Source organism: Miscanthus floridulus, chromosome 4 (genome assembly GCF_019320115.1).
Source record: "Miscanthus floridulus cultivar M001 chromosome 4, ASM1932011v1, whole genome shotgun sequence".
Taxonomy (NCBI): domain Eukaryota; kingdom Viridiplantae; phylum Streptophyta; class Magnoliopsida; order Poales; family Poaceae; genus Miscanthus; species Miscanthus floridulus.
The window spans coordinates 123,038,874-123,064,095 of NC_089583.1; the positions used below are offsets into that span (position 1 = coordinate 123,038,874).

The window sequence follows — 25,222 nt, forward strand, 5'->3', positions numbered from 1 at the left end:
TTCAACACTCGCACCAAGCACATAGATATCCGCCATCACTTTCTTAGAGACCATGTTGCTAAGAATGATATTTCACTAGAAGGTGTAAGGACCGAGGATCAATTGGCGGATATCTTCACTAAACTGCTAGATGAGACAATATTTTGTAGGTTGAGGAATGAACTTAATGTGCTTGATTTTAGCAATTTCACTAGAAAATGAACTTGTGTTGTCCCTTGCATTGCATTGTAATATACAACATGATTACTTTGTAGTAATGCATTTGGGCTTGTTTAACATGGTTAAGATAACCGCCGAAAAGCATGTGGAGAAGCTTAACCTTGGATCAAACTTGACAAGCAATTAGAATTACTTTCAAGTATTGCATTGCATATGCATGAATGTTGTTTTATCGTTTTTTCTTGAAATCACCCTTTTATTGCCTATTTTCTTAAAAAGAATTATAGTCTAAGGCAAAATACTTTGAAAATTTGAGGGTTTGAGAGAGGTCACTTACATCAGTCCCAATTGGTGTTTATTAGGATCTTATCAAAGTTGGGAACTCGATTGGGGACAGGCAACACGAAGAACTTTAAAGATTTACTGAAAAGGAGTGACCGGACACTAGACCAGACTCTGCTCCCCTGCGTTCGGTCAGTTCATAGGAGGTGAACCATGCTACAAAGGAGTGAACGGACGCTGGAACAGTGTTCTCCCTGCATCCGGTCAGAAGGTGATCCTGCGTCCAGTCAAGCGAAGAAGACGAAGTTAGGATCGACCGGACTCTAGCAGCGTTCGGTCCGTGGTGATCGGACGCGTCTGGTCGTGATTCCAGAGGATTTTGTACCTCTCTGTGAGTTCGACCGGATCCTGGGTGGCAGCGTCCGGTTCGTTGCCACCGGAGCGTCCGGTTAGTAGAAATCATGCGGGATTCGAACTCTATCTCGTTTCCTTTTCTAATCCGTCGGGGGTCCAGCGATTTAATCCAATCAAGCCGCGTCGTGACCTAATTCTCCAGCACTCGCCCTGACATCACCGCATAGCCGCCATGACCTCACCGTCCTGAGCACGCTCACACCGCTACCGCATCACTACGCCGCTTGCCCTGCTCCTCGCAGCCACTGCTCCGGCACCTCGCTGCCTCTCGCTCCTGCGCCACTGCTCCACGTGCCTCGCTGCCTCCCGGCCCTGCGCACTTGCCTCCAGTGCTTTGGCACCGCCGCACTCTGCCGCCATCGTGCCCTGCTCGGTGATGTGCCCATGCTGCTCCTGTGCCACAACGTCCGCATCGTCGGAGCTCGACTGTGCCGTGCCCTAGCGCCTCTGCCTCGTCGTGATCCACCGCCATGCTAGCGATCAGCCACAGTCGTCGCGCCACATTGCCTCACCAGAACCCTAACCCTAATTACCGTCCCGGTGGTTCCCCGATTCAATTTTCTTCTTGTCGTTTCGCTGGTTCGTCAGGTAGCAAGCCCTTGTTTCTAATTTTGTATCTATTGCTTGCTTTCTTAGGGTTTCGTATCTCTAGATGTATATTTAAATTATTCATATATATCTGATCTGTTCCATCGTGCAGCGAGTCGGTGTCTCTGAGGTCACTTTGGCCGTTGTCAGTTAACTCGGGGGGCCAAGCTCGTAAGTACGGATCGAGGCCAAGCCTCGGAAGTGTCAGTGACAGTTGGTTCTTGTCCGAGGCAGTAGATCACTTCAGATGGCATGTGCCAAGAACACCGGAGGTGATCCAGGTGATGAGGATCCAAGGCCTCCACCTCGCTTGCCTACGGATGTGAAAGGCAAGGGGACGAAGAAGATCACGTTAAAGAAGCGGAAGTATGCAGATGCAGATACAACGAGAGCGGCCATAGTTGCAGCCGCTGAAGAAGCGGAAGTATGTAGATGCAGAAGATCACCGTGCCGCGCACATCGGGCAGCGTCTTGGACGAGACCTTCTCCGAGACACAGTAGAAGCCGACACAGTCCGAGTCGGAGTCGAACGGGAGCAGCAGGAGCGGCCCGAATGTCGCGAACGGGACGGCGGCGTGCCATGGGGAGCAAGCGGATCGAAAGGATGCCGTATCGTGGCCTGACGCGAGACGCTACCCGATGGACTCGAGGAGATCCTCTAGCAGGTCGGATCTCTAGTCAGGGAGAGGTATGGACCTTCTCTTAGGATTGGGAGGCTAAGCCATGGAAGACAGATGACATCAACTATAGTTCACGCAAGAAACTGCAAGCGAGGGTGATGGAACATGTGAGCGTAAAACCAAATGAAAGGAGAAAAAGCTGTCCTTTTTGTAAATGCAAAGAGGAGAAGTAATTAAATGTAGGTACATTTGCCAAGATTCTCATAAATACAAAGAGGTTCTTTTTGTCTTAATTCACTTTCCTTTTGCTCGTTGCCATGTATGCTGGTGCATGCAAACATGCAATGTGTATATGGGTAGCATAATAATTTTCTACTTTCTATTTTGTCGTGATTCCTCTATCACATGACAGGCAATATTCAATCAAGAAGAATGGCACGATCAATCAATAATTAAGATATCGTGGGATCGCAGACATGGGTAGACGGACGAACCAAAATAAATGTCGCACCAAAACAAATGTCGCACCAAAAAATATCGCATCAAGCATCAATGTATCAATGCCAACCATTGACTCATCCTCTAGAGTTTACAAATGTAAGCCATGGCAATAAATTACAACAATTCAGGTCAAGTTCAGTAAGAAATTCCTCTTTTTCAAGGTTTAACTTCAGTGAGAAATCATCATTCTTTTTCTTGCCTGCCTACATCAGATTGTTCAAAAATAAACAAAGATCAATCCACAGACATTTTACAGTGCAGAGATAACTTTGTGACCTGACTTGGTGTTGCTGTTACAGGAACACCAATTCAGCGAGCGAGGTCTAGAGGTGCAAATGCCTGATGCCAAACATCTGAATACCATCCAGTGTAATAAAAAATTAGCAAGCCAAAAATTTAGTGGCCATAAAAAAAGTTGACAAGAGAAAAATATCTAATATATTTTACTAGTAAAATATCTAACATTGGTACATCAAGCTCATGAATTGAGACTATCAGTAAATAAATAAGGCTCGAGCTACTTGAAACAAGATTGGTACAGACAAAGGGCTAACTATGCTAAAAAAACAATGGCATCCAATGTGCAGGCACACAATATCAAAAAATAGATGATTAACTATATAACAAGAACGTCTACAGCATCATGAACTATGGTTGTGTAACATCATGAACGACGAGCGATGGAGGACAGGCGACGTTAATCGGTCTACATATGCGAAGACGACGGCTCGGGTGCACGACTTAGGTGGCGTCGAGGTAGCGGCGCGGTAGCCGAGGACGACGACTCGGGTGCATGGCGCGAGCGAACGGCGAGGACTACGGCGCGGACGTCGTGGAGGCGGTGGTGTTTCCAGGTGCACGATGCGGGCGAACGGCGAGGACGACGGCGCGACGTCGTGAAGGCGGCAGCGTACGTGGCGCACAGGGAGAATGACGGCGTGTGCGCACAGACCAGATGATGGAGTAGGTCGTGGAAGGGAGATCGCACGGGGAGATGATCTTGCGGCAACCTTGCGACAATCGATGATGTAGCCACAGGTGCATCCACTAGTAGGCAGACAGTGGATGATCCATTGCTGTTGCTTCTCCACTACACGACGAGAAAGAAGTAGGGGTGGCTTGATCGTGCAGGGGCTTGAGGAATGGGGCGCGCGACGATCGTCTCTGTGCAGCAACTAGTGACACGCTTGAGTCCTACCAAGAAGACGCGTTCGATCGTGCAGCGACGAGCGACGATGGTCTTCTGTATTTGTAGCGCATATAAATCAGGGTCAAGAATTTCATATTTATGGCACGAGGGCGGTATTGATAATTGTTTGAGGCAATTAGAGTCGAGACTTGTTTTTTTTTTTTTTGAACGGAGGGAGCACGTACAGAAGCATAAAACATATTTTTGGCGGATTCTGTTGTGTCGCATAATTTGTTCGTACATAGTAATAAATTAAGAAACTTGTTTAAATTAAAGGTCGTCCTAGCCGTGAGCGCGAGATCTGCATAGTGTGGTGTGACTGGAGCTAGCTCTGACTTGACACAGTGACACAGACAAGAGGCACCTGGCTAACCGGCGATGTCAGTGTCGTGGCGTGAGGCTGCTGCCGGGCCCCACCCCACGTGCCAGACTGCCAGGTCAGGTCATTATGCGGCTATCAGATAAGTCACGTGCTATCCGATCCTCTACACATGGTGCCTTTCTTCCCTTGTTTTTTTGTTCATTCAATTCAAAAATAAAAGAAGAAGTTTTTTGTGTCTTTGTTCCTTGTTGCAACAAGAGTATTGCAAACAGGGAAGAAAAGAAAGCAAAAACATGCAGTCCTCTGTTTTGCTTGATCGATTATTATATATAACAAACAAAAGCGTCATGTTGTACTGCCGGGCCTATTCGTTTTTTAAAAAGTACATTTCCACAAGAGGCAAAGCACTAATACAACAATTATCAATATACTAATTAATGCAGGCATTTTGCTTGCTTTTGCATTCGAACGTCACACGTTGACACTAGTGAAGCACCATTCACATTCTGCTTACAGTTTAAGCAAAACAAGAGACAAATCAAACATTGTCCAAAAAAGGGGCAAAAACAAAATCGATCGATCAACTTCTAACAGGTAGCAGAGGAGAAATGTACAGGCCGCGCGCGCGCATTCCATTTCCATCCAGTCCAAATCCAATCAAAGAGCTGAGCTGAGCTAGGGCGGAGCAATCGATGGCGCCGCCGTCGGCGCGGAAGATGACGACGCTGACGCCGACGCCGACGCCGCGAGGTCGTGCGTGAGCTGGCCCATGGCGCGCACCTGCATCTCCAGCGCGGCAATGTAGTCGGACACCTCGGCCAGGAGCGCGGGCAGCGAGAGGCTCCGGCACCCGGGCACCAGCCGCCCCAGCACCTTGGCCCTACCAGCCAGCCCGCCCAGCGGCCGCTCCTCGCCGTCCTGCTGCTGCTGATACCGCCGACGGGGCCTCGGCGGCGGCGGCGGCCGGCGCGCGCTTTGGAGCGCCCGGCACCGGCGGCTGCGTGCCAGGATGGCGCGGCTCCAGCGCGAGCGGCCCCGCGCCGCGACGGCCAGCGCGCGGTAGGCCGCGTCGCGCACCGCCGGGGCGGAGGCGGAGCAGGTGGGTGTGCCGCCGGTGCGCACGAGGCGCAGCGCCTGGATGAGCTTGGAGGAGTAGGCCTGCTGCGCGCGCGGCGTCCGCCACTTGGACGACGGGCCCTGCTGGTTGCCGTCTTCGGATGCGCATGCACCCGGCGAGCCCCTCTTGCGCTTGCCGCGGGTGCCCTCGTCGTCAGCGGAGGTGAAGGAGGAGGGCATGGTGTGTGTGCTTTGGTTGGTTGTGGGCGTGGGAGGCGTGGAAGGAACGCCACGGAGGGAATTATATAAAGGAGACGGAGACGGAGGGCTATCAATTTCATAGTATATACTTACATTAAAAAATATATAAATTCATTACGAATTCATGGATATTTATTTAGTGTCATAAATACTAATAATTTTAAATAAATTTTGAGAAATTTGAAATGATTTGGACGGAGGAGAGAGTAACCCAATGCAATATATTTTTGGACTTTTTTTTTCTCGAATACGCAAGAGCATTGCGTATCATTTGTATTAAGAAGGAAGAGAGTTTAAATTATAAATGGCCTACGCCGGCCCGACAACAGAAATTTAAAGGAGGGTTACATAGGCGTTAAGAACTATCTGCGGACACGGTTTGTCGCCGCGTTCTAACTTGCTCCTGGCATCGCCAAGCTGTGAAATTCTGAAGCTCCGGCTTTTGCCCAGCGACCCGCTTCTGCTCTGATGGCCGAAAAGAGGTCGATAGGTGCGACAGCTGCCGCTCTGAAGCAGCGCGCATTCCGTTCTTTCCATACTTCCCATGATACTAGCGCAAAGAGAGAGTCAATACCGGAACGTTGCACACCATTCCAGTCTGTGCGCAGCCGTCGCCACCAGGACATGATGGATTGAGTTGCCGGCGGGAGCAGTCGACCGAAGGCATGGAGGATGATTGTCCAGACCTCCCTGGTATATGGACATGATGCGACGATATGGTCAATCGTTTCTCGAGCTTGGTCACAGAGATAGCATTGCTCCCTTGCGTCCAGTCCATGGCGCAAACGACGATCCCCAGTCCAGTGTCTGCGTCGGAAGGCCAGCCATAGGAAGATCTTTACTCTGAGCGGCGCCTTGATGAGATGTTATCGGAGTAGTCACTGCCGCGCCGTGAACTCTCGCCACTCACTAATTAACTCATGTTGTTTAGTTTACCCAACCTTAATTTGCATTGCATGCATGAGCATGGGCGACACTAGGCACGTGTGGCTTATACCTGTCTGCTGTCAGATCGATCGATCATTACCCATACAAACAAACTTAGAATTAGAATTAGAAGCTTAGCCAAAGGGGGCCTGTATTTCGCTCCTACCTAGAACATTCAGTTAACATTTGCTTTCTTAGGCCGGAACATTACAGATCTGCCACATTAATTTCTGCCAAAAAACAAAAAAACAGCGTGGGTCCTGATTCTCTGCAACATTTTATTCATCAGACTAGGCCATTTTATTTAACTGCAAACATTTTTACCCTTCCTTTCCTTCTTAGTCCGGAACACTGCAAATAAATCTGCTAGATTTTTGCCAATAATAAATCCGTCTGTCGACAGAATATTCTGTCTTATTTTATTTTTGTTTGCACTGCTGGGTGGATGGATCCATTCAGTCCATCTCCACGATCCGTCCATGATCACATCCCAACGCGACCAAAAAAAAAAATCGTTAGCACTCACAAGTCACAAATGACAGTGTGGTGGCCTCGTGGGAGGATGAGAAGCAAGCACAAGCAGCAGCTTGAAGTTGCTACAGCCTAGAGACTGCTCATTTCTCTGAATGAAAATGAATAGATCATGGGCCGGCGTAACATGCAGGCAGGCAGAGGGTCAGAGGAAGAGGGCCAGTGATCGATCAGGGATGCATCGCGTGCTCCTGCTTTGTTTTGCTTTGCTCGCCACTCTCAGCTCAGCTCAGTCGTCCGTCACATGGTGTGTTGTTTTGTTTGTTGTAGCCGGATACCTCTCCTGGCTCCACCACCACCACCACTGCAACAAGCTCTGGTTTCAGTCTGCACCTGCACGCTCAAGATCACGCACTGCACTCACCATAGCTAGCCTAGCGTCCATCATCCGGTCTTGTACAATTTCATTTCACCATGCATCCTGCATCACATAGCCATGGCATTGGTAGTAACAAACAGTAAACAGAGAGCCCCTACTCCTTTTCCTGTCATGTTGTGTGAGCTGAAAGCCAAGTTGGACTTGCTCATCCATACTAAACCATACGTACACCAACAGGTTGCTTGGACTTGGACTGGGGACTGACGACTGACTGCATACCGTTTATTTATATACCTACCAGGAAAGGAAGACCGGAAGAGAATGAGATAGGCATCAGCGCCGACGCCGGCAGATGCCCGCATGCAGGGATTATACTCGCTCTGTCCTGAAAAAAAAATGCAATTCTAGTTCTCAATACTAAATTAGACCAGAAGAGAAATGACGCATGTGTCTCACACTGCACCACACATTAAGGATTGCAGCCAACCATATATAGCCTCCGTAAGTCCATCTATTGCTACGTTCTTTCTTGGACATGGCTTTAAGCCTAGCAGGATTGCATGCTTTCACGGACGGAGAGAGTAGCTATTAGCCAAGCCTGTTATGAGCACGAGCACGACGGCAGCACGCCATCGGCAATTCGCCATGCCATAGGCCCATATCTATAGGCAGCTAGAGCTAGCTCATGTCATGTCGTCGCCTCCTTTGACTGTTGAAGAGTAGAGGCAGCTAGTGCTCACTAGTCACTGAAGGGGACCTCTCGCTCGCTGCCTGATCGTCGCTCACACATGTGCAGTGCCGCCGTCAGTGCGTGCGTCTGAAACGAAAAAAAAGAAAGAAGAAAGAAAGATATCCAGGAATGAATCCATCCATCACCGGAGCTAGCTTAGCTAAGCTAGCTAGTTTCGTTTCCTTTTGTGTGCTTCAGAGAAAGAGCACGACCGACCCACTTCCCCCAAGTGATGAGAACGAAGCTCAACTCAAGCTGGATGAATTGCCGGTCCATCCTCATCCATGACCTGATATAGATGGATGAGGCAAGGCAAGGCAAGGCAGCCCTGTTCGTCAGCCCCGTTCGGCTTACCTTAAAGTGGCGTGTTCGGTTTTTTTTTTTTCAGTCGGAACAGTGTTTTTCTCTCACAACAATTCAGTCAGAACAGTGTTTTTCAGTCAGTTTCAGCTAAGTTTCAGCGAGCCAAACGGGGCCGGTTCCCATCCAATCCAATCATAGACGATACAATCCAATCATAGACGAACATGGCCTTACTAATGCTGCCTGCCTGCTTGTGCTTGGAGTTGGAGCACACCATATCCATATCCATGCATATAGGAGGATATAATCATAAATAATATATAGGATAATACTCTAGGAGGAGAGGAGCAGTAGTACCTGTGCTAGTACATGCAAGAAAGCTACAGCCACAGCCTGAGCCTACAGAAGGGAAGCCATGCGTTGCAATGGTGGCTGGCGATGTTTATTTGCAGCACGAATCCATTCCATGCAATGCAATGCACGGTTCATTCAGATGCAGATGAACTACTACTACTGTATGCACGCACGCTGGCAGCTGGCCCTGGCTCCACCCCCCACTACGCACTGCTCCCTGTCCCTGGTGTGGTGTGGTGTGGTGGCCTGCAGCTGCTGCAGCTTCAGGTCGTCGTCGTCGTTCAGTTGCATTGCATGCAGGCAGCAGGCCAATAGGCCACGGCAGCCGTTGAGCTGAGTACCTGCTGCCGCCATTGTGGATGCCAGCGGTGCCACGCCAGGTGAACCCTGTACGGCCATTAACAAACGCTTCAGGCTTGTTGCAGTTGTAGGTAGGCCTCCCACTGTTCAGGCTTCAGCATCTGCGTAATTGGAGATAATCTAACCTGCCTCCTACTGCTGTTGTTTCTGCTGCCATGCCAATGCCAAATGCCATTTGCCATTGCCAACCCTCCCCTCCAAGAATTTATTGTGAGCACGTTGGTTGTCATGTGTGCCTAAGTTAAATAGGAGTACTACACACTAAGGTGGTGTTTGGATCCGGTAACTAAAATTTAGGAGGTATGTCGAGAGGATGTTGCATGGGGTGTTCGGATACTGATAAAAAAACAAATTACATAATTCGTCAGTACTCCACGAGACGAATTTTTTAAGCCTAATTAATCCGTCACTAGCATATGTTACTGTAGCATCACATTGTCAAATCATAGACCGATTAGGCTTAAAAGTTTAGTCTCGTAAATTAGTCGCAAACTATGCAATTAGTTTCGTAATTAGTCTATATTTAATACTCCATGCATGTGCCCGAATATTCGATGGGACAACGACTAAAATTTAGAAGGGACAGCTGCAGCTGCTGCTGTAAAAACAACTGAAGAGAGCACGATGAGTATTCAGTCAGGTTACTACGGTTTGGCTGTCCATGCATGCGATGCGAGTGAGATGAGATCCGATCCATCCATCATCCACCCCGGCCTGACGCTAGCAAGTGAATGACGGTGGAGGAGACAGCCCTCACGACGCGCCGTGTGCCCGTGTCCCAGCTGCCGCCCAGCCCTCACCAGTCATCACCTCAGTCACGGAGCAGATCAGAGAGAGACATGTATGATCTGACAGCTAGCTAGCGACGGAGGACGGATGACCGCGAGATCCTGCTGGCCTCAGTCGCTGGGCATTTCATCTCGATCTCGCCAACAGGAGCTCCCTTGTTCAGTCACATGGCCATTCCTGGCCGCGCGCCCAACGCATGGATCTGGAACGACATGCTTGCACGGCCATCTTGCTGCTTGTCATGGGCATGTGATCGACCCACGAAAAGTCTAAAACTAACACCGCTGCTAGATGGTACTCCTAGTATAGAGCTAGCATTCTTCCTTCGTCGTCGTCGTCTGGCAATAGAGGGGGGGGGGGGGGGGGGGGGGGGGGGGGCGGCAAAAGGAGCAGTAGCAGCTGCTGTAAAAAGACCGTGGCACCGAATCTGCATCTGCATGCATGTATGCATCTGTCTGAATTGAACAACCTCATCAGCATGTGTATTGTACAGAGTAGCACATATTTCTTTTTGTCAATATTTCCACTGACGCCTACCAGCTAGCAATGCAATGATCTATTAACTACATATCTGAGATTGCAGAATGTCTATGCATGCGCAACCAGGGCTGGGTTTCAATTCAAACACTGGCAGCATAAGCATAGCATACCTGACCAGTGAGCAGTGAGCACGCATGAATGAGTGGCAAACTGGCTGCTAGTAATAAAACAGTAATTGCTCTCTGCATGCCATGTTGGAGCAGCAGAGCAGGACGGCTAGCCGCTGATGAACTTGCTGTGAAGGTGCATGCACAGGGACAGGACAAAGGCAGTCACAAACAGGCCAGCTTCCACTACAAATCAGTCCAACTCGACGATATTTGTGATCATATCTGTCCTTTCCTTTTCCTCGCCAAAGAAGAGCATTGTGTGCTTGCCTGTCGACAAGTAGGAAGAATATAACATATGTAATAAGTCAGCAAAAAAGAAAGAAAGAAAGAAAAACTTTGCACAATCAACTAACTTGCTAACTAGGCAAACAACATATGGCAATGCTGGCACAGGCGGCATATGCAAGGATTAGTTGATACCACATATTTTAGAAGCTGTTTGGTGCAGCTCAAACTAGATCCGGTCCCTCGGGGACTCATCCTTTTCTAGAGTTTGTACCACTTTGGCCGGTTGGGCATCTTGGTTGGCCTTAGAGCCACTCTGTACATATAATTTCTTTCCCCTTAATGAATAGGCAGAGCTCCTGCCAACTCTTTCAAAAAAAAAAGGTCATGTCAACAATGTTCACTACTTTGGCAAGTAGCAAATCAGCATCTGGAGCCGATACCAAAATATTCATCCGGATAATTGGAAACAAGTAGACAACATTCAATACTTCCAAGACCTGACAACAGGAGGGGGGCAAATTTGGACACCTAAGCTGTCATGATTGTCCTCTGGGTAATTTGGAAGCAATGGAAGGACATGATTTTCCAAGGTAAGGAAAAAGACACCGAGTCAGTTTTCGCGGAAATACATGATCAAACTTCCAAGTGGTGGTCAGCCGTTGTTTTAGTCGATCATTCAAATACCTCATTCTTTCTGAAATATAAAATTATGGGTAGAACAAATGACGTATATAACCATGTATCGACTGTAGAGAGATGATGTGTTTACTATACTAGTATAGTGCCCGTGCTAACGTCATGGCGGCATTTTAGGGATGCACACAAAATCAACCAAACAAATTTTTGAATGGCGATACATGTTTTGTTCCCTGTTTTCAAAGCCAATTTTTGAATGGCCTTACATGTTTTGTTTGGTTAATTGGGTTGCTGCTGGCAACAAAGTCCATCCATGAATGAAAGGCAGACATATACATCACATTATTTTGGTCAGTCACTACAAATAATTGAAGACATCCAAATGGCAAAAGTTCAGTTACAAGTCAATGAACGCTGAAATATAGATTGACCACGTGTATGATATGGTGCTTCCACATAATACATGCAACTCAGGGTAGCATCCATTCAGAACACCAGTGTAACCCAGTGCAACCATAAGCATATTTATTTATTAATTAGTAGAAGGAAGATGGTTTGATACAAAAGACTTCATCCGCTCCAATGCTCCAAATCAGGATGGGGACTTAATCCTGCAACCGAACGGATGAAGTTATTAGAATGTTGAAACCACCACCGCAAAAAGAAAATGCATCCTAAAATTTACTTAATTGCTTTTCATAGTTGCAGTTGTAAGGCATATTTCTTGATCGTCGCCGCCTGCTTGTCGCCATGAATTGGACAACCATATCGTTGAAGCAATAAAAAAGAAGCTCACCTACCCCTTGGAATTGGCAAAAAAAACATCTTTCAGTCTTGAGGTTTTTTATCACTGTATTTTTAGGAGATATGGTATGTCCTGTTAATGAGACAAGTTCAATTATATGGCTATGGTTCTGAAATTTCAAGCAATTGCAAAATATAGTAAAAACATGCCTAATTTATGGAAATATCAGGATAGAGACTAACTGCAGAGATTGAAGGAGGGCTTTCAGGATAGCCCATGGGCAGTGTGATCTCCAGTAAATGAATCCATCATGGTTCATCCCTGGCACGCTGACAGATAGAGCCCAAAGATAGTATTTTGCTACGCACATAATCACATAAGTCTCAGATCAATGACTCTTTAACAACATCAACATTTAGCAAGATTTGAAAAACTCATAAGAAACTTAGATTCACTAAAAACTCAGATCACTTAAGTATCAAATAATGTGAAAAAACAGAATTAAACAATGAAAAATTCACCTCTCAGTTCCAGCTAAACAAGAGCCGGTATTAATGTATATCACTTTTGAATAGCACCATAACCCACTTGAAGACCTTCGAGTATCTCTGTCATATAGCCATACATGCTGCTCGTCACTGTCTCTCAAATCAAATATCATGAGCTGAAGAGAACATAAAAGCAAATATTTAGTAATCTAACTGATTATCGTGGGGATAATCCTACCATTCATATTATGGCCAGAATATCAATTTAGCAAGCTAACAAACATAAATAAAACATTAGGATGAAACAATTATGTACCATCAAATTTACATAGAAAGCCTCAGCTCAAATTTGTCAGTATAGCATTTTGAAACAGATACTACCAACTCAGATAGTTACATTATAAAAACAGAAAAATTAACCTGGCATTATAAATTTTTGACTCAAAATTCCACATAAATACTACCAAGCATGGTATTAGGCTAGAGATGCCTCTACATATTATGCGAACTACATGACCAATACATAACTTTTGAAGGAGCAATGACTTGATGAAAACAATATATCCAAGCAGGGAGGTTGAGATGGAACAGTGGGATCTGTTGGGGCACACCTGTGAGGGATTAAATAATACATATAATGAACTTGGCAATCTAGTGGCATGAGAAAATCCAGTGGCTTCTCATGAGTCATGACAAGAAAATGGAAACAAATAGTTTAAGTGGCGCAATGGCATAAGAAGGCATCAAGGGCAGAACCGCCCGAAATAACACGCTTATGGAGGTGCTCGTCTTCCACCAGACACTAAGCACCCTGAAAGAAAGCTACAGCGGGCGGTATCCGTCGGGCACACCCCAAGGGAGAACCCGAAAGATCCATATTTTTCCCAATGATCCAATAATGAGAACGAGTTACAATACTTGTCCATTTCATACATCAGAGTTTCTTAAAAGTATATTATTACAATACCAAATGACAGAGTGCGGAATGATAAACAGCGGAATTTAAAATAAATATCTAGCGCTAAGAACGAGGATCCGTCTGAGCCCACCAGAAGAATCCTCCACACAACGGTACTTCTCAAGCATCACCTGCAACAGGGGTAAATAAACCCTGAGTACACAATGTACTCGCAAGACTTATCCGATTAGTGGGAATAATTTCCCGACTCCAAGGAATATGATAAGCTTTATGGTTTGCTAATTTTCTTTTAGCAGAAAGCAATACTAATAGTGAGTCCTTATTTATGTTATTATTATCAGCCGTATTAAGTTATTATCTATCCAGTCTATATAAGCACATGTTCTACTTTCAAGCAAGAGTTGAGCAATCAGTTCTATTTCATCATCTTCCATCTTTTAGTTCTTACTACGCTGCTAGACCGCAGACAAGCTGTACCGGATTTTCCAGTGATTCACGAATCAATGTGTCCAGCTGAGTGCCCCCAAGACACATGCTCCGCTGGTACCCCAGGCACAAGCAGGACCAATCCATCACTGTTCTGTCCTAGGTGTCCAGGTCCTCGTCCAAACTTGGACTCCAAGCCCCACTCCTGAGTCCTAGACTCAGTGCGGTGCAAGGACCTCCACCACCCTGCCTCCAATCAGTCGGTTTGAAAAGAGCCGGATCCACGACAAGAGAGCAACAAGTCTTCCCTGCGCCCATACACAAGTATGTGCTCGAGACAATAGATCTGTGACTTGCCTAGAGACTTATGTAACGATCGGTCCTTAATCGACACAGACAGGGACAAAGTGTAACCGAACTATGCCCTGTTGGCCGCAGGACACAACCCTTTACACCCACCAATACCCAAACCCCATCCCTGCCCGGTCACCATTTATCTTTACACATGTTATCATGAGTGATGATATTTATCACCTACTTGTGAGTAACGACAGGTTACTCACGCTACCGATATCCTGAGCATAGGAGCTACTCGACCTGTACTAGTAGGACTCATAGGTAGATATATTTATGCATGTAGTTTCCATAAAATTTCTGTAACGTATATGCACACCATGTATATTCAGTGATCATTAAAAATAGAGGTTATGCACCGGGGCTTGCCTTAGACAGACGACGGGTCAGTAAGGTCAGCACCAAACGGCTTCGGGGCTCCCTCCTACATGAGGATCTCCTCCTCATACTCCTATTCGTCGACGTGCATGAATTCTACCAGCTCGTGATCTACATGCATAAAATGATGATACAATACTTAGTACTCTAGCAACGATAGCTCTTAAAATAAAGTACCTCTGTCTAACTACTACGCTAGTGCTACCGACCACGGTACTAAGTTATCTATTGCTACCAATAACAAGTATAAAGTATGACATTCATTATTATAGCAACTAATGGGAGGCTGCTCGAGTGGACCTAGCCACGCGCACCCAATGGGCCTTACGACGGCAGGATGGCGCGACTACGGTGGCAGCGCTGGGTAGGCCACAATAGGGCAAACTAGGGCGTGCATGTGGTAGAGTGGAGCGGGGCGAAGGTTCAATGCCAAGCAATTAGACAGTGGTGGACGTGGGTAAGGGGAATTTCACGGTGCTGCTGCGAGTCTTAAAACGGCCGACGATGATGAAAACGTCCAAATTAGGCTTGGCAATGGCCGGCAACAGCAGTGGACGCTTTCGGCGTGTGGCTAAGTACTCACTCTATCCCAAGGCATACACAATCTCACTGCTTTGGCCGATGCTGCATGCTATCATGGCGCGGCCCAGCGATAGAGGAGCAGGGGAAAGTAGGCACGTTGGTTCGGCGTTGTCGCCGCAGAGGCTGCCAGGGCAGGGGAGATCAGGGCGTAGCATGGCAGCAGACACGGATGCGCTGGCGAAGTAGGCAGCTGTCCCACGTGCGTGCAGCCATGGCGGGTCAATGGGAGCAGTGCCAGGCGGTGGTGATGGGCGGCGTGTAGCGTGACCGGGGTGCCGTGCGATGTGATGATGAGGCAGAGCTGATAGGACCCAAGCGTAATACGCGTGTGTCGTGGAGTGCTGGGCAGATACGACCGCCTGAGCTACAGCGCGGGACCCAGCGACAAGTCTAGCCAGCGCATGGTAAGGCGCGGGCAACGTCCCAGACGTGGCGCGTCAGCAGCGACGGTGAGAACCGCGCGCCAACACATGGTGGTAGGCGGCCGTGGCCAGCAGCGCAAGGACCACACGCGTGGGCATGCTTGCACAGGGGCAACAGTGAGGATGTGGCTGGCGCAACGGCGTGCGATAGGTGGGCCAGCAGCGGCGCTAGGCCGAGTAGTGGCGGTGACTGCGGCCTGCGCTGGCTCTATTCAAAATATGTGACTTGCATGCTTTATAAAGCTATTGAAAAACTCAACCCAATGATCCCGTAGCTAAACCAACTCTTCTATTCTCAAGAGGGTACAAAGGGCCATCGAGCTAAGCCAAAACATCTAGCCACTTGTTAACCCAATCGTTCTATGAAAAATGTCGAACATGACTTCGTCGACCTAGTTTCGAACTTACGCGAAATGACTAACTTCAAACTGTTTCGCGTCGAATTATATTCCTGAGCCACTCGATACACTAACTAGCGAACCCCATCCTTGACCGCATGTATTTTATCGTCGCCTATGAAGTTCATACCACGAACTTTATCAAAGTTTCGCATAAGCATTCTATGGCACTTTGTTCGATAAAAATTCACTTAGAACCCTAAATGATATAAAGAGACATGAAATGTAACATTTGTTTCTCATTTTAGCTGAACGTTTTAGGTTATGTACATTACTTTATACCCTATATTACACACATTCACATACAAGTATGATGCTTGTGCAGTGTTTTAGCAAAAACAGTGTAATGTAACACCGAGGGTGTTACAAATCTACCGCCCTAAAGCAAAATCTCGACCCAAGATTTCATGTGCCTGGTGTGAGGAGGTTGGAATTACATTTCGACGCAGCAACTAACTATCAGCACCAAGGAGGAGGTGGGGGGTAATGCTTTAATAGGTAACTCTCTTGCTCCCACGTGGCTTCATCCTCTGAATGGTTTTGCCATTGCACTTTGTAGAACTTTGCCACACTGTTCCTGGTTACTCTTTCTTTCTCATCTAGTATTTTGATAGGATGCTCAACATAAGTCAAATCTGGCTAGAGGGAAATCCCTTTAATTTCCAGAGCTTCATCAGGCACCCGTAGACATTTCTTCAACTGGGAGACATGAAATAAACCATGTACCACAGATAAGATATCGGGGAGCTAGAGATGATACGCCACCGGGCCACACTGTGCCAAAATCTTGTAGGGACCCACATATCGGGGAGCTAGCTTGCCATGAATATCAAACCGATGCACCCCTCTCATAGGAGACACCTTGAGATACACATAATCTCCCACTCCAAACTACAAAAGCCTTCATCGCTTGTCCACATAAGACTTCTGTCGGCTCTGAGCTGCCTTCAAGTGACTCCAAATAATGGTGACTTGTTCTCGAGCCTCTTTGATAAATTTCGGACCAAAGTCCATGGTCTCCCACTTCAACCTAGTTAAGTGGTGTCCTACACTTTTTTTCCATATAGAGCTTCAAATGGTGCCATGCGGATGCTTTCTTGGTAGGTATTATTGTACAAAAATTCTACTAGCTTCAAGCAGGCATCCCACTTCTTCGGAAAAGAAATGGCACAAGCTCTCAACATATCCTCGAGCACTTGGTTCACCCTCTTAGTTTGGCCATTAGTCTAGGGGTGATAGGCTAAGCTTCTAAGGAGATGAGTACCTAGACATTGCTATAGTTGCTCTCAAAAACAAGAGACAAAGACTGACCCTCAATCTGAGATGATAGGAAGGGGAACTCCATGTAGGGTCACACTCCGATCAAAATATACCTCAGCATACTTCTTGGTTGTATATCTAGCATCCACTAGAATAAAGTGAGCAGACTTAGTGAGATGGTCCATAATGACCCAAATAGAATCAGAGCCTCTGGATGTGTGGGGCAAACCCACCACATAGTCTATGGAAATATCTTCCCACTTCCATACAGGAATAGGCAAGGGCTGCAAATATCCAGGAATACGTGTATGATCTGCTTTAACCCTACCACAAGTGCTGCACTCCACGACGTGATGGGTGATGTCCTGCTTCATGTTGGACCACCATCATAAATGGCGCAGATCATGATACATCTTGTTGCTGCTAGGATGGATAGATAGCTTTGAATGGTGAGCTTCATTCAAAATCTTCCTTTTCAGCTCCTCATTGGATGGAACCACTAATCTATCCTTGTACCTCACTACTCCATGCTCATCAACACTAAAGTATAAACCTTATGTCTCTTTGCATCATCATCCAGGATTAGGGGCACGCAGTACATTTTTCACTAGTTGGTTGAGGGCCCGCCGGTCCAAAACATCGACAGTTGGCGCGCTAGGTAGGGGCACTACTGTGTGTCATCTTCGTCATCCCGACAAGTTCTAGATGGCAGACCCCGTGCGACCACTATGTCTTGGCATGATAATATGGTTCGGGAGCCTAGACTTCATGTCTCTAGGACATGAGTATGATATGGTACTCCTCTCACCCAGAGCCCCACCGACCATCGACGATGTCGCGCCCCAGTAGCCTAGGCACAGGCGGCACCTAGGCCGCCGCTCCCATCGCGCTCGCTAGGCATAGCACGGGTGGGACCACCTTGACCCCGCACAAGCTCAGGGCGACGTGCCACGCTCTGCCGGTATCCCACGCCTAGCTATTGGCACAAGGTCCCTGGTTGTGGACCTGTCTAGCCTAAGCCTGGACAAGGGAAAGACGCCGGTGGCGTGCGGCGATGCCCCGTCATCAAGCTCTGCCCCGCCACCTCCTAAGGAGTCGACTTTGGCGGAGCAAAGCCTAGCGATGGCACCATCCCTGTACCCCTTCGGGTTGAGAAATGCCGCCGCCACCTATGCTTCTGCCTACGCTTCCGCTCACGCAGAGCCCTCAGGACGCCACCAACGCTTCGCCCTCAACTTTGACACCATGACTTCAACCCACACCCACACTAACTCCCTGGAGGAGGATGAGGCAGGGGCCAGAGTGGACTTCTCTGGACTTCGCGACCCTAAAGCCATGCGCCGCTTCCTGACCATGAGTGACTACTGCTTTGGCTACTCCGACTTTGATGATGAAGGCACTTACGACCCCACTCATGAGTGCTTCCATGTCGGACTCAGGATGCCGAGCACAGACGATGAGGACAAAGGGGCAGGCAACCGTTCCCTGCTTTGCCAGGGGGCAGGCGACGCCACACCTCCACACATTGTCCCACCGGCAGCGCGGAACGAGAACCTTGCCCCTGGACAACTTCAACGCCCGGACCTAGAGCAACTCTGTGAGCTTTAGGCCAAGATCGAACAAGACTGGTTCCTTCTACAATAGCTTTGAGACACTCTCAAGCAGGAGCAGTGAGGTCATGGTGATGGCGGAGGAGCCCGATGGAGGGCCCACAACATCCACCACCGCATCAACGATGACGAAGGGGGTGAGCAACCCCCAATCTTCAATCGCGCTAGCTAGAACGTCATGGCTACGGTGATGCTAGTCCAAATGATGCCTGAGCCCTCTACCATGAAGGGGTGATGGTTCCGTGGCAAGCTCCGAGATCTCCTCAAGACCGCCGTGGTGCAGCAGGCTAAGAGTTCTGCCTCCCGACAGTGCGGAGGCACCTTGGAGCTTCCCACGGCACCGCCTCGGCAGGATAGGGAGGCCTCGGTTCATCTTGAGCCCGCTCGGGCATCGACAGCCAATAGGATCCCCTTACTGCACGACCGCCTCGACAACCGATGTGAGGTGTAGGGCAACCACGAGGTAGTCAGCAGGCGATGGCACCACGATAATGAGGGGCCTGCCCGGGGCTACCATCCACACCGAGGTGGCTGCTATAACAGTGGGGAAGACCATAGTCCTTCTCCTGAGCCACCTAGCCCTCGAGCTTTTAGCAGAGCCATCCATGCTGCTCATTTCTCGGCCTGGTTTTGGCAACCTGCCAACCTCACAAAGAATAGCAGCGAGACCAATCCTGAACTTTGGCTAGCCGATTACCGCCTGGCTTGTCCACTAGGCAGCGTAGATAATGACATGCTCATCATCCGCAACCTCCTTTTGTTCCTATCAGACTTAGCGTGAGCCTAGCTCGAACACCTCCCTCCCTCGCAGATCCATGACTGGCGTGACTTGGTAAGGGTCTTCGTTGGGAACTTTTAGGGCACATACATGCGCCTTGGGAACTCCTAGGACCTCAAGAGTTGTCGCCAGGGCCTGAACGAGTCTCTCTGAGACTTCATCCGACGCTTCTCCAAGAAATGCACCGAGTTGCCAAGCATTGGTGACTCAGAAATCATCTAGGCTTTCCTCTTCGGCACCACATGCCAAGACCTGGTCCAAGAATTGGGCCAGAACATGCCAACCCTGGCGACCGCACTCCACGACATTGCCACCAACTTCGCCTCGGGCGAAGAGGCCGTTGGGGTCATCTTCCTCGACAACGATGCTAAGGGGAAGCGGAGGGATGAGGCCCCCGGGGCTTCGACTTCCCACCGCCCCAAGAAAAAGAAGAAGGGTCGCCAAGAGAAGCAGGAAGTCCTTGAGGCCGGCCTAGTCACGACCGCAGAGCGCAAAAATCCCCGAGGCCCTAGAGGCCCTAGGCTCTTCGACGATATGCTTAAGAAGCGCTGCCCTTACCACCAAGGCCCAGTGAAGCACGCCCTTGAGAAGTGCACCATGCTCCGGCGTTACTACACCAAGCTCAGGCTCCCTGATGACGATGCCAAGAGGAGGGGCACCGGTGACAGGGACGACGACAAGGACGACAGGTTCCTCGAGGTGCACAACGCCTTCATGATCTTCGGTGGGCCTTTCAGCGTGCCTCACGACACGCCAGTGGAAGAGGGAGCGCCGGGAGGTCTTCTCAGTGAAGGTGGCCGCTCCCCGGTACCTCAATTGGTCTCAAGAGGCGATCACCTTTGACCAGGATGACCACCCCGATTATGTCCCGAACCCTGGGCAGTACCCACTTGTCGTCGACCCCATCATCGGCAACACCCGGCTCACTAAGGTATTGATGGACGGAGGCAGCGGCCTCAACATCCTCTACGCCAACACCCTAGAGCTCCTTGAGCTCGACCAGTCATAGCTCCGAGGCAATGCCGCGCCCTTTCACAACATCGTGCCAGGGAAGCGCATGCAGCCCCTCGGGCACGTCGACCTGCCTGTCTACTTTGGTACTCCCTCCAACTACCGCAAGGAGGTCCTCACCTTCAAGGTGGTTGGGTTCAAAGGAACCTACCACGCCATCCTGGGGCGGCCATGCTACGCAAAGTTCATGGTGGTCCCCAACTACACCTACCTCAAGCTCAAGATGTCGGGCCCCAACGATGTCATCACTATCGAGTCCACGTATGAGCATGCATATGACTGTGACATCGAGTGCATCGAGTATGCCAAGGCTCTCATAGAGGCCAAGACCCTCATCGTCAACCTCGACCGACTCGGTAGCGAGGTGCCCGACTCCAAGCGTCGTGTCGAGACTTTTGAGCCCATAGAGGTCGTCAAGCTCATCCCGGTCGACCCCACCTGCCCCGACAACCAGGCACTGAGGATCAGCGCCACCCTCGACATCAAATAGGAAGCCGTGCCCATTGATTTTCTTCGCACGAATGCCGATATGTTCATGTGGAGTCCCTCGGACATGCTAGGCATACTGAGGGAGGTCACCAAGCACGCCTTGGACATTCGGGCCAGCTCCAGACCGGCGAAGCAGCGCCTGTGCCAATTCAATGAGGAAAAGTGCAGGGCCATCGGCGAGGAGGTGTAGAAGCTTTTGGCGGCTGGATTCATCAAAGAAGTGTCCCATCTGGAGTGGTTAGCTAATCCTGTATTAGTTAAGAAGAAAAATGGGAAGTGGAGAATGTGTGTAGACTACACCGGTCTAAACAAAGCATGTCCAAAAGTCCCATTCTCATTACCTCGAATTGACCAAATCATTGACTCCACTACAGGATGTGAAACCCTATCCTTCCTTGATGCGTATTCCGGTTACCATCAGATCAAGATGAAAGAGTCCGACCAGCTCGCGACTTCTTTCATCACACCATTTGGCATGTACTGCTATGTGACTATGCCATTCGACCTCAGAAACGTAGGGGCCACATACCAGCGGTGCATGACCCAGGTCTTTGGCAAGCACATTGGGCGAACCGTCGAGGCCTATGTGGACGACATCATGGTCAAGTCTAGGAAGGCCAGTGATCTCGTCAGCAACTTGGAAATAGCCTTCAGATGCCTCAGAGAAAAGGGCATCAAGCTCAACCCTGAGAAGTGTGACTTTGGGGTCCCCCAAGGAATGCTCTTAGGATTCATAGTCTCGGAACACAGCATCGAGGCCAACCTAGAGAAGGTCTCGGCCGTGACCAACATGAGGCCAATCCGAGACCTCAAGGGAGTACAGAGGGTTATGGGATGCCTTGTGGCCCTGAGTCGCTTCATCTCACACCTTGGCGAAAAAGGCTTGCCTCTGTACCGCCTCTTGAGGAAATCGGAATTCTTTTCTTGGACCCTCAAGGCCGAAGAAGCCCTCGTCAAACTCAAGGCACTGCTCACGAATTCTCCCGTCTTGATACCGCTAGCCGAAGGTGAAGCCCTCTTACTCTACGTCGCTGCAATGACCCAAGTGGTCAGCGTGGCCATGGTAGTCGAGAGGCAGGAAGAAGGGCATGCTCTACCTGTCCAACGACCTATTTCCTTCATCAGCGAAGTGCTCTCCAAGACTAAGACACGCTACCCTCACATCCAAAAACTAATCTACACCGTAGTCTTGGCTCAACGTAAGCTGCATCACTACTTTGAATCCCACCCGGTGACTGTGGTGTCATCTTTCCCCCTGGGAGAGATAATCCATAACCGAGAGGCCTCGGGTAGGATAGCCAAGTGGGCCATCAAACTCATGGGGGAAGCTCTGTCCTTTGCGCCTCGAAAAGTAATTAAATCTTAGGTCTTGGCTGATTTCATGGCAGAGTGGACCGACACCCAACTGCCACCTGCCCAAGTCCAGGCGGAATGCTGGACCTTGTACTTCGTTGGGTCCCTGATGAACACCGAGGTAGGCGTGGGCCTGCTCTTCATCTCACCCCTCAGAGTACACATGCGCTACATGATTTGGCTCCACTTCGCCGCCTCCAACAACATAGCCAAGTATGAAGCCCTCGTCAATGGCTTGTAGATCACCATCGAACTCGGAGCATGACGCCTCGACGTGTGGGGCGATTTGCAGCTCGTTGTTGACCAAGTAATGAAGGAGTCAAACTGCCATGACCCCAAAATGGAGGCGTACTACAAGCTGGTACACCGCCTTGAGGACAAGTTCAACGGACTCGAGCTCAACCATGTCGCATGTAAATTCAACGAGGCCATGGATGAACTGGCAAAGATGGCATCGGCATGGGCCCCAGTCCCTCCGAACGTCTTCGCCAGAGACCTCCACAAGCCCTCCATCGACTATGCCTCGGCAGCAGAAGTGGGCCCACCGATCGAGCCCACCACAGGGCTCGAGGCCCCTCTATCGCCGAGACTCCTTTGGCCGAGCCCGAGGTCATGGAAGTCAATGCGGAGCCTCCCAAGGCCAACCAGGGCATAGCCTGGCGAGTCCCATTCCTTGATTGCCTCATCCGAGGAGAGCTTCCCGTAGATAGGACCGAAGCCCGACAACTTGCTAGTCGAGCCAAGACTTACGTCCTCAGCAACGGCGAGTTGTACCGGCGAAGCCCATCTGGCGTCCCCCAATGATGCATCACCACCAAGGCAGGTCGAGCCCTACTTTGGGACTAGCACGCGGGAGCCTGCGGGCACCATGTAGCGCCTTGGATGCTCGTCGAAAATGCTTTTCGCTAAGGGTTCTACTGGCCAATGGCTGTTGCTGACGCCACCAAGCTCGTACGCTCCTACGAGGGATGCTAGTACTATGCACGGTAGACACATCTCCTAGCCCAAGCCCTCCAAACCATCCCCATCACATGGTCATTCACCGTGTGGGGGCTCGACATGGTTGGGCCTCTATAGAAGGCCCCCAGGGGCTACACCCATCTACTGGTAGCAATCGATAAGTTCTCCAAGTGGATCGAGGCTCGTCCGATCAATCAAATCAAATACGAGCAAGCGGTGCTGTTCTTCACTGATATCATCCATAGGTTTGGGGTTTTGAATACCATCATCACTGACAAATAGGACACAATTCACTGGCCACAAGTTCTTAACGTTCTACGACGACCACCACATCCATGTGTCCTGGTCGGTCGTAGGACACCCTAAGACAAATGGCCAAGTAGAATGTGCCAACAGTATGATCCTACAAGGCCTTAAGCCAAGAATATACAACTGGTTGAAGAAGTTTGGCAAGAAATGGCTTGTTGAACTCCCGTCAGTCATCTAGAGCCTAAGGAACACTCCAAGCCGAGCCACAGGGTTCACACCATTCTTCCTGGTCTATGGAGCCGAGGCTATCCTCCCCACTGACTTGGAGTACGGTTCCTTGAGGCTACAGGCCTACAACAAGCAAAGTAACTGCACCACTCGTGAAGATGCTCTCGACTAACTGGAGGAAGCCCGAGACATTTCGCTGCTACATTTGGCCAAGTACCAGCAAGCCCTATGATGCTATCAAGCCCGGCGCATTTGAAGCCGAGACCTGAAAGTGGGTGACCTAGTGCTGAGGCTAAGGCAGATCAACAAGGGCCGCCATAAGCTGACCCCACCATGGGAAGGACCATACATCATCGCCCAAGTGCTGAAGCCCGGGACCTACAAGCTAGCCAATGAGAAGGGCAAAATCCTCACCAACGCTTGGAACATAGAACAGCTACGTCGCTTTTACCCTTAAATTTCCAAACATTGTATACATTGTTTCTCGAAATAGAATTAAGAAGCATTCTTTAGTTGTTCTAATTTTTTGAGAAACCCCCCGGGCCCATCAAGGGCCTCAGCGATACGATAACTCCATTAGGGAGACTCGACTCCGCCTCTATAGAGGTGCCCACTGCGGGGCTCGAACAAGACTCGGCTCTACCTCTGTAGAACTGAGCCTCCCTCGGGGGCTAGAAGGGGGGACTCCCCCCTAAGTCCCACGCACCATTTTTTAGTCATTTTTTGAAAAAAAATTCTACGCCAAACTCTCTAGCACGCTCTAACAAATCAATTGTAAAAGACCTAAGGACCGAAAGTCTATCTTAGGGCCAAAAGGCTGGCCGAGTCATGAGACAACCTATGCCTCTAGGTGACGGCACTCTCTCACCACCTTTTTGCCCTAGGGACAGCTTAGGCTCCGAGGAAGTTTTTTGCAAGTGATATGTTCAGAAACAAGACAGAGGACAGAGGCTCGGAAATACAATAAAAACGATTAAGAAGCGTAGACGCACAAGAACTTTAAAAAGGCCTCGATAGCCACCAGTGTTATGATACGGTAACGTAATCCCTAATTTATTTACATGGTCTCTTGGGCCCAGGTCAAGGCTTAGGGTCTCCAACATCGGTGGACGGTGTGGGAGGGACCATCTCCTCTTCAAATAGCTTGGCCAGCGTCATGTCGGGGCCCTCAGCTGCCTCCATTAGCTTCGCGACCTCCTCGTCGGCCTCCTTGTTGTCCTCGGGCAAGACGTAGCCGTCACTGATGGCCTCGAGGTTGACGCTGGCATAGTGCGAGGAGACAACGGCTAGGGCATGCTTGATGCCCGTGTGCAGCGCCCCCTGGAGTCGCTCGTGCACTTAGCCGCTCAACGC

The 25,222-nt window shown here is 49.4% G+C and overlaps 1 protein-coding gene across 1 annotated transcript; it reads right to left on the reverse strand.

Annotated features, from left to right (window-relative positions):
• Positions 1-4,536: 4,536 nt before the first annotated feature.
• LOC136552970 (transcription factor bHLH147-like) lies at positions 4,537-5,375 on the reverse strand. Its single transcript, XM_066544549.1, has one exon. The coding sequence runs from the start codon at positions 5,369-5,371 to the stop codon at positions 4,751-4,753; it is 621 nt and encodes a 206-aa protein (XP_066400646.1). The 5' UTR covers positions 5,372-5,375; the 3' UTR covers positions 4,537-4,750.
• Positions 5,376-25,222: the final 19,847 nt, after the last annotated feature.

Excerpts from the sequence above, each read along its gene's own strand:
- LOC136552970 (XM_066544549.1), bottom strand. The coding sequence starts at position 5,371 with ATGCCCTCCTCCTTCACCTCCGCTGACGACGAGGGCACCCGCGGCAAG.